The 13,670-nt window shown below is 42.0% G+C and overlaps 2 protein-coding genes across 2 annotated transcripts; both read left to right on the top strand.

The window, feature by feature from the left end:
• The first annotated feature begins 463 nt into the window (after window positions 1-463).
• chmp4c (charged multivesicular body protein 4C) lies at window positions 464-2,711 on the top strand. The gene is made up of 5 exons (XM_038997006.1): window positions 464-803; window positions 1,162-1,339; window positions 1,604-1,712; window positions 1,887-2,019; window positions 2,137-2,711. Exons 1-5 carry the CDS (start codon window positions 566-568, stop codon window positions 2,196-2,198), a joined length of 720 nt encoding a protein of 239 aa, XP_038852934.1. The 5' UTR covers window positions 464-565; the 3' UTR covers window positions 2,199-2,711.
• Window positions 2,712-4,518: 1,807 nt separating this feature from the next.
• Window positions 4,519-7,029, top strand: LOC120050415 (GTPase IMAP family member 6). The gene is made up of 3 exons (XM_038997005.1): window positions 4,519-4,632; window positions 5,253-6,014; window positions 6,438-7,029. The coding sequence occupies exons 1-3, from the start codon at window positions 4,602-4,604 to the stop codon at window positions 6,461-6,463; spliced, it is 819 nt and encodes a 272-aa protein (XP_038852933.1). The 5' UTR covers window positions 4,519-4,601; the 3' UTR covers window positions 6,464-7,029.
• The last annotated feature ends 6,641 nt before the right edge of the window (window positions 7,030-13,670 follow it).

The following is a 13,670-nucleotide window of genomic DNA, read 5'->3' as shown; positions in this document are numbered from 1 at the left end:
TATCTTATGTTACTTATAAAAAATCTTTGCTCTTCTTTGCTCTGACCCTGCAACGAACTCACGTGACTAAATATAAACCACTCTCTGTCCATGATAAATTGAGACGTTGTACGAACGAGTAATGATACATTTATGAGTGATACATTGTGAAAAGGCCTACATTGTAGGTGAATTATTACACTGTAAATGTTTTGTTTTTTAAATGATTATTGTGTTGATTATCTTGACATGAAATAATTAGATACATTTCCTAAAGCCTATCCTTTATATGCAATCTTTTCTCATAGTTATTTATCTTTGTAAAATTCACGTTTTTTCATAATAGTTAGGGCCTAGGCCATTGTGTCATTCATTATAAAAGCCTATTGTTATTTTTCACGGCCTCGCCACAGGTGTCACATTTCAGGAATCGTCACTCAGGTGTGTGGGACTGGCTATCTGTTTTTGAATTGAAGCCGTCGTACTTGAATTGCAACCTGCACCTGGCGCGACTTTCTCCAGAGAAGTTGATCTAACGAGCGACATTTGAAAAGTAACTTTAACTGAATACCAAAAAAAGGCCAAAATGAGCAAAATTTCTAAATTGTTCAAGGGAAGCTCAAGTTCGAGCTCTTCTAGCCACTATCCAAGCTCTTCGAAGTCGAAACATGGCCATCGGTCTCGGACAGGACCTACCCCGCAGGAGGCCATTCACAAACTTCGAGAAACAGAGGCGATGCTGGCGAAAAAACAGGACTTCTTGGAAAATAAAATTGAACAAGAAATTATAATAGCAAAGAAGAATGGCCTCAAGAATAAACGTGGTATGTATTTTTGTGATATTGTCACGTCTGCATGATTTGGTTGGTCCATGTTGAATCACCTGAACCGAAATAATCTGTATCAATAAGGATGCCGTATTTTCTGGGTAAGTATTTTGTCAATACAGGGAACTCCTATAAACAGACAATAGTTTTGTGTCAGTGCTGCTTGCAGCCCAATCTTCTGTCATTAGGCTATCAGTTACTTTCTTTAATGACTCCTATCTAGGTCATACTAATTTGTGTCCTTCTGTACCCCTTCTGCCATTGCTTTTTTCTTAACTACTAAAGATGCAAATGGTACTTCTATATGCTATTTAATAATCATCGTAACCATATTTTTGTACCTCTGTACCACCAGCGGCCCTCCAGGCACTGAAGAGGAAGAAGCGCTTTGAGCAGCAGCTCACCCAGATTGATGGGACCCTCTCCACCATCGAGTTCCAAAGGGAGGCTTTGGAGAATGCCAACACCAACACTGAGGTCCTGAAGACCATGGGCTACGCTGCCAAGGCCATCAAGGGGGTCCACCAGAACATGTGAGTGAACAAGGATAATAACCATTCAACACCGGGTATGCGCCGCAAACGGCACCCTATTCCCTACAGTGCACAACTTTGGTCCTTGGTAGCTATCAAACACTGTCCTTTCTCAAGATTTACTTTATTGACAATTATATGCTCCTAATTCTATTTCAACCTGAGTTTAACGTTATATCAGAAAAAAAGAGGATCATAGCTAACTAGGCCTACTGATGGACCTACTACTATTATATTGTTCCTAAATCCCTGTTTTCCTCCCAGGGATCTGGATAAAATTGACTCTCTGATGCAGGACATCACTGAGTCGCAGGAAGTGGCCCAGGAGATCTGTGATGCTATCTCCCGACCTTTCGGAGATGCATTTGATGAGGTAACCTATTTACTGCTCACCATTTCTCAAAAAATACATCTTATTTCATCCTCTTAGCCTATTCACTGTGACCAGTGGAGGATTCATTTATTTAGCTGCTTTATAGGCTACTTAGGTTTTGTGGTTGCCAAACATGTACAATACTGCATGCATCTCATTCTGATTATCCCGCAGGATGAGCTGTTAGCAGAGCTGGCAGAATTGGAGCTGGAGGAGAGCATGACGAACATGGGCAGAGTGCCCAGTGTGCCCGCCTCCAAACTGCCCACCTCCAAGCTGCCCTCAACTCGACCCAGCCAGCGCACTCGTAAGTATAGGACAAGGGCCTGCAGAATAATAAACTAGTTGAAGTGTATGCTAGTTTTTATAATACAGTCTGTGTTAAACCGACTCCAGGTAACAGTTTTGACCTCCTGCTTTACAGCGTCCAAGAAGAGGGTAGAGGATGATGAAGACATGCAGATGCTGGCAGCTTGGGCTGTGTAACTAACACACACCAGACTCAATGTACGAAGGTTAATTTGAATGTTTTTATCTTTTTGTTCTAATAAGTTTCTTAGGGAAGAGCCAATGATCTCTATTCTGTTGGCTTGTTTTTATGCGTGTTGTACAAATATGGAAGTGAAGTATTGGAATGTGAGCTCTGACTAGGTGATTTTTATTACTGCTATATTACACTATTTTCTGTCAATGAAGGATACAGTCGCTAGTGAAAGTCTACACACTTCTCTTCACATTTAGCTTCCTTAAAATTAAAGGGATAGTTCACCTATTTTAAAACAGTGCCAGGGAAACTAAACCAAAGCATGGATTGCTGTCATACTTTGTCCATAGACCGCTTACTGAGTAAGGAAACCAATAACATTTTAGCATTTGTTGCACAATTCCTATTTAAGTCATGGTACTGATATTCAATATTTTCATATCATCTATACTGAACAAAAAATTCAGACAATCCCGCAGGTGAAGAAGCCAGATGTGGAGGTTCTGGGCTAGTGTGGTAAACTTGTGGTCTGCGGTTGTGAGGCCAGTTGGACCTACTGCCAAATTCTCTAAAATTATGTTGGAGGTGGCTTAGGGTAGAGAAATAAACATTCAATTCTCTGGCAACAACTCTGGTGGGCATTCCTGCTGTCAGCATGCCAATTGCACGCTCCCTCAACTTGATGTCTGTGGCATTGTGTTGTGACAACTGCACATTTTAGTGGCCTTTTACTGTCCCCAGCACAAGGTGTACCAGTGTAATGATCATGCTGTTTAATCAGCTTCTTGATGTGCCACACCTGTCAGGTGCATGGATTATCTTTGCAAAGGAAAAATGCTCACTAACAGGGATGTGAACAAATTTGTGCACAAAATGTAAATGTTTTTTGTGCGTCGAACATTTCTGGGATCTTTTTATTTCAGCTCATGAAACATGGTACCAACACTTTACATGTTGCATTTTATATTATTGTTCAGTGAATAAGTGACTTTTTGAATCTTAATCAGTTGTAGATACTTTTGTATGATTTGGTCATGGTGTGTAAAAAATGCTAATATTGGTACTATGACTTGAATGGGTTTTGTGCCACAAATGCTAAAATGTTCGCATTTGTTAACAGTGCCAAGGAAATAAATATTGCTGTCATACCTGGTCCATAGACTGCTTAGCCTTACAGGGTAAGGAAACCAATGTGCCATTTGGGTGAACTATCCCTTTAAATCTAAAAAGTGAATCAACTGGATATTTTTTTTCCTAATGATCTACACAACCAACTCCACATTTTCAAAAGTGAAATGTCTTAATTGCTTCAGTATTCTGGTAGACACAGAAATTCTGGTAGACACAGTATTCTGGTAGACACCTGGGAAGTTTGGCAAGATCAAAAGGAATATGAAAGGAGATACAAGTTAGAGGAAACACTGCCACAGGCTTCTGAATACCTAACTCTGGTATAGTTTTATTTTTTCAGTGGGAAAATTTCATAAATGTAGATGCCAAAGACTGACTGTAATGGCTTTCCTATAGGTGTTAAGTGTTCCTGAATGGTCCGGTCTTAGACCTGAGTTAAATCTGCTTGAAAATCAGTCAAGGTTTGAATATTGCTCTCCATCAATGACTCCCAACCAAATTTACTGAGCTTGAGTAATTTTGACAAAAACAATGGATAAATGTTGCCCTAAGATAAATTAGAGCTGTGAATCATTATACATAAGATTCTACCCAATGTTTAACACTGGTATGAAGACATCCACAATCAACACATATTTGTTTAATTTCTATAATTGTGGAGTAGGTTGTGAACATCTAATTTTATCAAATGTATTTAATTTGAAGACAGCAAAATGTGTAGACTTTCAATAGACACTGTACTGTATGTCCCTTATCAGTAGGCTACTTTACTTTGTAAAAGGTGCTGGGTTTGAAAAACAGATAAGTGTTAGTGAATTATAATAAAGAATATGAGTGAAGCACTATACTATGAATGTTACTTTTAGAGTTGGAGTTTTACAGAAATATAATTTTTGTAAATATGAAGGATGTTGAAGATTTTAACAAAATAAAATTACCCCATTTTTTTTGTTGTAATTTTCAGGAAGTTTTATTTTTTACTGCAACTTGCTCCAGTAATGTGACCACTGTCCAATGGGAGTAATTTGGTAACGCAATAGTTGGTCAAATACCTATCAGGGCCCGCACACGCCACAAACCTCCACTGTACAATAAACTATAATCAAGGAAGGCTGCACTGTCCGCAGGAGGTTCAAAGGGGGCACCATAACACAAGTTTCACGCACACACGTCCTGCTAAAATGTATAGTCCCGCGCCGTATGTCAACCAAGCAGGAAATCCTTCTCCAGCGGATTAATTGCGGAATACAATTTTAGAATAACGAAGCACCGGCATGGAATCAGAGAAACAAGTTCAATCAACAGGTGGGTCTCAAAATATAAACGTTGTCTCAAGTCAATCGATACAACTAATCGAACAAACCTATTAAAAGCCGGTTATCGATAGTTTACGGAATGCTAACAGCTAGGTTAGCCAGTTTAACTCTGACCCGAATGTGACGCGTTTCACTTTATAGTTTACTAATTTGGCAGATGACACAGCAAGACTACGGTTTCTTCCATAAATAACCACACATGAGATGATCAACTGGCTAGACTTTTTGTTGGCACGGACTAACGAATGAAAGTCAAAGTGATTGCTAGCTGTCCGCTATCCTCATAGACCTCAATGCACATGCGTAGGGCATGCTATATGACTTGGTTCTAAACTGGCCTTATTTAATTTTCAATAAGGGAGCTGAATTTGATAAAAAGTAATATGCACCGCTAACTAACTAAAGAATCCATAGCCGCGAGAAGTAGGGGTGCCGAAGATGCTGCTGCACCCCCTGATAAATTAATTTATTCCACAAGATGAGTGAACTAGGCTTAATTACTCCTGTATTAGCGGAGAAAAATACTCCTCAGGTGTGTGTTAAATAAACTGCTGAAACAGTATTAGCTAAAAAGTCCTTGCTAATGACTTGTGATATGTGTACCCTCAGGAGAGGATGTGCCTGACCCGGAGGAGGAGGAGAAGAGGCTGGCGGCAGCAGCCCGGGAAGCCAACCGGCTATCTGAGCTACGGCTGGTGCTGTTGGGCTGGAGGTGGCCTGGGAAGAGCCTCACAGGCAACACCATCCTGGGCCGCGAGGAGTTCCGCCTAGAACGGGCAGCCGAGTTCTGTGTCAAGCGTCAGACTGAGGTGGAGGGGCGCCAGGTGACAGTGATAGACACGCCGGGCTGGTTCTCAGCCCAGACAACGCCTCCCCTCTACCAGCAGGAGATGGTACGGGGCGCCTCTATGTGTGGTCCCCCTGGCCCCCACGCCTTCCTGCTTGTCATCCCCGTGGGCATGTTTACCGAGGTGGACCGGAGCCGCATCGAGGAGCACCTGGCCCTGTTTGGGGAGCACGTGTGGAGGCATACTATTCTAGTGTTCACTTGGGCTGAGGTACTGAGGAACATGTCCATTGAGAGACACATCAAGAGGGAGGGGAAGGATCTGCAGTGGGTGTTGGAAAAGTGCAAGAGGAGGTACTTTGTCATCAATAACTGCATATTTGGGGAGCACCCCCAACTGAGGCGGCTCATGGAGAAGATAGAGAAGGTGGTGGCGGAGGAGGGCATCTATAGCCCAGAGGAGGTGGAGGAGAAGAAACATCTGGACCAAAACCAGAACCAAAACCAGAACCGGGAGCTTGGGGCAAGGCCCAAAGTGAACTCTGCTGTAGGATTGGCCAAACTGGACGTGGACCCGCCCCACAGTGAGTGACAGCTTTACTGACAAGTCAGACATAGTCTGGTACCAGGAAACAGCAGTCTCATAGGCTAAACCTCAGACTGGGTGAAATGTATAATCTTTGCTCTTCACTCCAAAACATTTGAACTTGCATTACAGTTGTATTATTCCACTTACGGTAACTGTATTTGAATTACTCATGTAGTAGTCATGTAGTGTGGAATTGGTCTCACTACCTCTCCCCTCAACCCTTTTTAACATTTCTTCCTTCATTTTTTTCTATGCTAACCATAACTATTCTCTCAATCCATTAGGATTGTCCAGGACAGGGCAATATTCCTCTCCAGTAATATCAATACTGCCATTAACTAGCCTAGATAGTTTCACATAGACATGACAATGACGGTTCCTTCCAATTATATTACATCTGTTATGTGTCCATTTTCAGATTCAGTGGATGGACTGACTGACTGAAGGAGAGATGGTGAGCCACCACAGTACCGATTTAAGAGCTGCTGGATCTACATCCATACATCACCCGGCACCTCAAGGCCTGTATTCACACATTGTCTCAGTGTTGATCTAGAATCAGTTTGCCTTTGAGATCATAATGAATGAGACCTGTGAGGGGCGACCTAATCCTAGCACTCGTACTCTGAGACAATTTATGAATACAGACCCAGATTATTTTAGAGTTTTAAGATAATAAAAATATTTATATCAGTGTGAGCGATATTATCTGTAACTGGATGTAGGCTAACATTATGCTGTTTGAGACTGTTACCTCCCACCAATGACAGCTCTGATGAAATGTATCTATTTGGGGATTAGATTTTTACTGATTTGGTTTGCACATTAAATTTTAAAAGAAATATGACCAAGAACAAGAAAAAAATCACAGACATTCATACAGGACGATGAAAGAAACCCTAAATGACCAATCTGTACTAGTATTTTTTTAATTTTACCTTTATTTAACTAGACATGTCAGTTAAGAACAAATTCTTATTTTCAATGACAGCCTAGGAACAGTGGGTTAACTGCCTTGTTCAGGGGCAGAACGACAGATTTTTACCTTGTCAGCTCGGGGATTCGCTCTTGCAACCTTTCGGTTACAAGTCCAACGCTCTAACCACTAGGCTACCTGCTACCTGCCTAGTGGTTAGAGCGAGGGCCTAGTATAGGCTACCTGCCTAGTGGTTAGAGCTAGGGTAGATAGAGGGCCTACCCTTTGCTCCATGAAGGGAGGATAATGGGAAAACTACAGTACGAGACAAGTCTCTCTGAGGCTGGGACCGAGACAGGGAAGTCCCTATGATACTTCTTAACCAAGTATTTACAGTACATACTAGAAAGCAGGGCTCTACAGAGCAACCATTTCACTCTCATATGCGTCTGAAAATAGATGTGTGTTGATCAAGTATGAACACATGTGCGACTTGTGATTTATGGCCCCAGAAAATATTTTCTGTAGACATTTTCAAAGTATTTGTTTGTGTGATTAGCTACCTCTATGAAACAAAACAAAGAACTACGAAAATCCATATAGCTATCCCACCTCGAGCAGCAACAGTGCCTGGGGGGGCTGTGCGCACTGAGGGAAGTGCTGAACGATACATTTTTAAGAAGCGCACTGGCATAGAAGTTGGTCGAATTTACCCGAAAGTCTACTAAAGTGGGACTTTGTCCTCGTGTTTCTTGGCAGTTTACATCGTTTTGTTCACTCTCTAGTTTTTTTTATTTTTTATGTTAGAGTTTGCTCAACTGCTAGCGAAGAGACACGTCGGAGAATATCATCTCTCACAGACAGACATGTGAGTCCCACCTTTACAACGGTAAAGGCCCTCCCATTAAAGAGGCAGTTGAACATTTGTCTCGCCTAAGTGACTCAAATATTTAAGGTTAAATTGTAATTGATTGAGCATGGAACATTCTTAAAACCTTTTTATTCATCAACTTTTTTTAAAGTCCTAAATTTCTATTTAGGAGCACATGTGCTCATTGTAAAACATGTCAGTGTAGAGCCCTGGACAGGTATTCTCTAGAATTGCACTACTAGGTTTTAAAATGTTTAATAATTGTCTGCGAAAATGTTGTTCGGGGAATTGTGTGTGGAAAAGTTACCCAATTGTGACCAAACCTAAATTGGCATTTTAGACAATGTTTTATCAAGCACTTGAAGTGCAGGTACTGTTTTACTTTAGTAGAGAATACAAATATCTATGTCTGGTTTTGTTCATGGGTGTGAAATGTTACATAAATATACAAAATCCACATGTATCAAACCCAACCTTCTATGCAAGCGTATAGCTACTGAAATGTAATTTAAAATGTAATTGTGTAATGATAAATTAATGACACATTGCATTTCATTTTTATATAGAATTTTGGCAGCTATATGCTTCCATAACACTCTAAGTAGGGTCGCTTAATTATTCAGATTAGTTAGAAATGAAACATGAATTACTAATCTGATGTAGAATTGCAACATGGCCCATGTTGATAGCATTGCAATAGGCTTAACACTGTGAGTACAAGTATGTCTCTTATCATATCATTATTGTCATCATATTATAATTTTTATATTATATACTGTAGGTCTTTTATTAATAATTTCTTGATATTCTGACAATCAATACTAGCTAGTGGTAGGTACATGCACTAACTAACATCCAGTGGTGGGTATAATACGTATTTCTTTCAATGTTGATAATATATACAAACCATTTTACAAACATCTCCATACTGATGATACGCATTGATGTTACATAATATTCTGTTAGCTACACTTACGTGAATGCACATGGGCTGTAAGGGTTCTGAGTCAAGCAAAGTATCAGCACAGAAATATCTTAAAAGTTCTGTTTCGAGTTACCGCTGGTTGAGGGAGATGAGGTAGGAGTCATCTCTAGTCAGTGCAACTAGAGTAGTCTTTTGTTTCCCTTTATGATTGATGCTGTTTTGTTTGTGTGAAAAAAACTATGATTTCTATATTTTGTCTATTGCTGTAGTAGACAATTCTATTTTTCCTAAAGTATCCAAATAAAGTGTATATTTTACTGAAATTTATGCGAACCTGTGACCAGTGTTTTTGTCAAGTCCTTACTATCTGAAGGCAACATATCAATTTATCTTTCCTCAATTCCTTGTATGCCCTCCGCTCCTGCTCAAAATCCATTGGAGGAGAAGCTCAGAGGGAAGGGACCATGGATCTTCTCCTTCAATATGGTTAAGAAGGCAAGGAGATTTGAGGAATCACAGAAAGACAAGTTGAGACAGACACTTGCTGATTGAGTGTTGTTTAAAGATTGCTATATCCTGGTCAATGTGTGGACTACCAAGTTCAGAGCCTGGTTTTGATTCAACATTTTACTAAGGATCTTCTACCATGTATAGGTTGTCCCTTTTTAAGTGGAGTCCTTGGTGTATCAGTCAATGGGGTGTGTGTCAGTGATTGAGATGTTATTGAAGTCAATAATGATTCATTAGAGATACTGCCAAAATCAACAGGCAGGCTGACAAATGAGAAGTTTTTTTTATGCTAATCATATGGATTTCTGCACTATTTCTCTCAAACACACTGACGTGTGAACCGATCAATTCCAATATTTAAACTGTAGATTCAATGAAGACAAATTGCTGTGACAAAGTAATTAAAAACTGCAAGACAAATAATGGAATGTTTGGAGGAAGTGTTTTTAAGCTGAAATGCTACTTTAAAAAGCTAGGCTACTAAAAAGCTACTAATAAAATGGACACCATTTGGGTATTTTATTCGGATCCCCATTAGTTGCTACTCAGCATAGGCTGGTGACTAGCCTTCGTTGTGTTTTCGCTGGTACAGTGAAAGAACATGATTTCTTTTGAGTGTATGCTGGTCCAACATGTTCAAACTGCAAAAATACGTCTCATTCATTCGTCTTTCTAACCAGTGTTGCCAACTAATTTTCAGGGTAAGTTGCTAGAGGCAGGTTGATTTGTTGCTAAAAGACGTGATGTCATTGCGTGATGACGTAAAACTTCGTCATTACGTAGAATACGCAATAACGTTACTCAAATTGACTGGCCATCTCGGCAAAAAAAAATATGATTTGACATTTGTTCAGGTACAGACACCCACTCTTTTCTGTACAATTTTGATTGAGACATGTTGATTGATGTTGTAAGTTCTGTTCAAGATCAAACATTCGTGACCAACTATATTCATTGGGTTTGGCTCGTCGAACCCGTAATACTGCTGCTGCAGTCAGCCAACAATGATTTGCAATTTGCTGAAATTGCTGCTAGCCTGCTGCTGGCGACGTCACTCACAATGCACTTTTACAGCCAGGCACGTGTGTTGTGACTGAGTGTGTGACAGAGAAAATCGTTGTGTCATTTAGAGGGAAAATGCGTGCACAAAACCCTGACCTCAATCCTATAGAAAATTTGTTGGCAGAACGGAAAAGGCGTGTGCGAGCAAGGAGGCCTACAAACCTGACTCAGATCAAATTTTATTTGTCACATACACATGGTTAGTAGATGTTAATGCGAATGTAGCGAAATGCTTGTGCTTCTAGTTCCGACAATGCAGTAATAACCAACGAGTAATCTAACCTAACAATTTCACAACAACTACCTTATAAACACAAGTGTAAAGGGATGAAGAATATGTACATAAAAATATATGAATGAGCACTGCACTGCACTCCAGGCTCTGTCGCAGCCGGCCGCGACCGGGAGGTCCGTGGGGCGATGCACAATTGGCCTAGCGTCGTCCGGGTTAGGGAGGGTTTGGCCGGTAGGGATATCCTTGTCTCATCACGCTCCAGCGACTCCTGTGGTGGGCCGGGCGCAGTGCGCGCTAACCGAGGGGGCCAGGTGCACGGTGTTTCCTCCGACACATTGGTGCGGCTGGCTTCCGGGTTGGAGGCGCGCTGTGTTAAGAAGCAGTGCTGCTTGGTTGGGTTGTGCTTCTGAGGACGCATGGCTTTCGACCTTCGTCTCTCCCGAGCCCGTACGGGAGTTGTAGCGATGAGACAAGATAGTAATTACTAGCGATTGGATACCCCGAAAAAAATTTGGGGAGAAAAGGGGATAAAAAAAAAATATATATATATATATATATATATATATATGAATGAGTGATGGTACAGAACGGCATAGGCAAGATGCAGTATATGGTATAGAGTACAGTATATACATATGAGATGAGTAATGTAGGGTATGTAAACATTATATTAAGTGGCATTGCTTAAAGTGGCTAGTGATACATTTTTTACATACATTTTTCCATTATTGAAGTGGCTGGAGTTGAGTCAGTATGTTGGCAGCAGCCACTCAATGTTAGTGGTGGCTGTTTAACAGTCTGATGGCCTTGAGATAGAAGCTGTTTTTCAGTCTCTCGGTCCCTGCTTTGATGCACCTGTACTGACCTCGCCTTCTGGATGATAGCGGGGTGAACAGGCAGTGGCTCGGGTGGTTGTTGTCCTTGATGATCTTTATGGCCTTCCTGTGACATCGGGTGGTGTAGGTGTCCTGGAGGGCAGGTAGTTTGCCCCCCGTGATGCGTTGTGCAGACCTCACTACCCTCTGGAGAGCCTTACGGTTGTGGGCGGAGCAGTTGCCGTACCAGGCGGTGATACAGCCGAAAGGATGCTCTCGATTGTGCATCTGTAAAAGTTTGTGAGTGCTTTTGGTGACAAGCCGAATTTCTTCAGCCTCCTGAGGTTGAAGAGGCGCTGCTGCGCCTTCTTCACCACGCTGTCTGTGTGGGTGGTCCAATTCAGTTTGTCCGTGATGTGTATGCCGAGGAACTTAAAACTTTCTACCCTCTCCACTACTGTCCCGTTGATGTGGATAGGGGGGTGCTCCCTCTGCTGTTTCCAGAAGTCCACGATCATCTCCTTTGTTTTGTTGACGTTGAGTGGGAGGTTATTTTCCTGACACCACACTCCGAGGGCCCTCACCTCCTCCCTGTAGGCCGTCTCGTCGTTGTTGGTAATCAAGCCTACCACTGTAGTGTCGTCTGCAAACTTGATGATTGAGTTGGAGGCGTGCATGGCCACGCAGTCGTGGGTGAACAGGGAGTACAGGAGAGGGCTCAGAACGCACCCTTGTGGGGCCCCAGTGTTGAGGATCAGCGGGGTGGAGATGTTATTACCTACTCTCACCACCTGGGGGCGGCCCGTCAGGAAGTCCAGTACCCAGTTGCACAGGGCGGGGTCGAGACCCAGGGTCTCGAGCTTGATGAGGGTACTTGGAGGGTACTATGGTGTTAAATGCTGAGCTGTAGTTGATGAACAGCATTCTCACATAGGTATTCCTCTTGTCCAGATGGGTTAGGGCAGTGTGCAGTGTGGTTGCGATTGCGTCGTCTGTGGACCTATTGGGGCGGTAAGCAAATTGGAGTGGGTCTAGGGTGTCAGGTAGGGTGGAGGTGATATGGTCCTTGACTAGTCTCTCAAAGCACTTCATGATGACGGAAGTGAGTGCTACGGGGCGGTAGTTGTTTAGCTCAGTTACCGTAGCTTTCTTGGGAACAGGAACAATGGTGGCCCTCTTGAAGCATGTGGGAACAGCAGACTGGGATAAGGATTGATTGAATATGTCCGTAAACACACCAGCCAGCTGGTCTGCGCATGCTCTGAGGACACGGCTGGGGATGCCGTCTGGGCCTGCAGCCTTGCGAGGGTTAACACGTTTAAATGTTTTACTCACGTCGGCTGCAGTGAAGGAGAGTCCGCAGGTTTTGGTAGCGGGCCGTGTCAGTGGCACTGTATTGTCCTCAAAGCGAGCAGGAGGAAGTGGTCAAAATTCACCCAACTTATTGTGGGAAGCTTGTGGAAGGCTACCCGAAACGTTTGACATAAGTTAAACAATTTAAAGGCAATTCTACCAAATACTAATTGAGTGTATGTAAACTTCTGACCCACTGGGAATGTGATGAAAGAAATAAAAGCTGAAATAAATCATTCTCTCTACTATTATTCTGACATTTCACATTCTTAAAATAAAGTGGTGATCCTAACTGAGCTAAGACAGGGAATTTGTACGAGGATTAAATGTCAGGAATTGTGAAAAAACTGAGTTTAAATGTATTTGGCTAAGGTGTATGTAAATGTCCCGACTTCAACTGTATTTATAAATTATAATTAGCCTATTTTGCATGTTATTTTGACATTCATTCGTGTTACAGTTTGCAAACAATGTGAAAAAAAATCTTTGAGTTCATAAAGTCGCACACAAACATGGTTTCTTGAGTAAGGCAGCTCCAAAAGGCAGGTGTTTCAGTCTAGCTCAGTGCTTTCTGTGGTGGAGGGGCAGCCAGCGAAAGCACAGAGTGTAGGCGTCGGTAATTCACTCTAGTTGCGCCGTGATTGGCTTAGTGTTCTGTCACTCATGGGGATACTACATCATCGCAGAATCCTCAGGGAGAGCTAGGCAGTTCAAGCGCTCTTGGGTGCTAAGCATAGATTTACATTTGAAGCGCCCGTCAAAGAAGGCTCAAGGTCATTGGCCACAGATAAAATGATGTCAAATCATGCTATATCTACCGTAGCTTTGATTGGACTGATCTTGTCAACATCATACTTTCAAAATCTTAGCTAGCAAGCTAGACAAGCAGTCATCATCATGAATCACATTGACAATCTACCGGCAAATCCTTTGCAATCCCTGTCATATGAAGAGAAAGCATAGA

Source organism: Salvelinus namaycush, chromosome 7, assembly GCF_016432855.1.
Source record: "Salvelinus namaycush isolate Seneca chromosome 7, SaNama_1.0, whole genome shotgun sequence".
Lineage (NCBI taxonomy): Eukaryota > Metazoa > Chordata > Actinopteri > Salmoniformes > Salmonidae > Salvelinus > Salvelinus namaycush.
This window is presented reverse-complemented; position numbering and strand designations above follow the sequence as displayed.

Excerpts from the sequence above, each read along its gene's own strand:
- chmp4c (XM_038997006.1), top strand. The coding sequence starts at position 566 with ATGAGCAAAATTTCTAAATTGTTCAAGGGAAGCTCAAGTTCGAGCTCT. Across the intron at positions 804-1,161 it reads TGGCCTCAAGAATAAACGTG|CGGCCCTCCAGGCACTGAAG; the intron begins GTATGTATTTTT and ends CTGTACCACCAG. Across the intron at positions 1,340-1,603 it reads AAGGGGGTCCACCAGAACAT|GGATCTGGATAAAATTGACT; the intron begins GTGAGTGAACAA and ends TTTTCCTCCCAG.
- LOC120050415 (XM_038997005.1), top strand. The coding sequence starts at position 4,602 with ATGGAATCAGAGAAACAAGTTCAATCAACAG. Across the intron at positions 4,633-5,252 it reads GAAACAAGTTCAATCAACAG|GAGAGGATGTGCCTGACCCG; the intron begins GTGGGTCTCAAA and ends GTGTACCCTCAG. Across the intron at positions 6,015-6,437 it reads GGACGTGGACCCGCCCCACA|ATTCAGTGGATGGACTGACT; the intron begins GTGAGTGACAGC and ends GTCCATTTTCAG.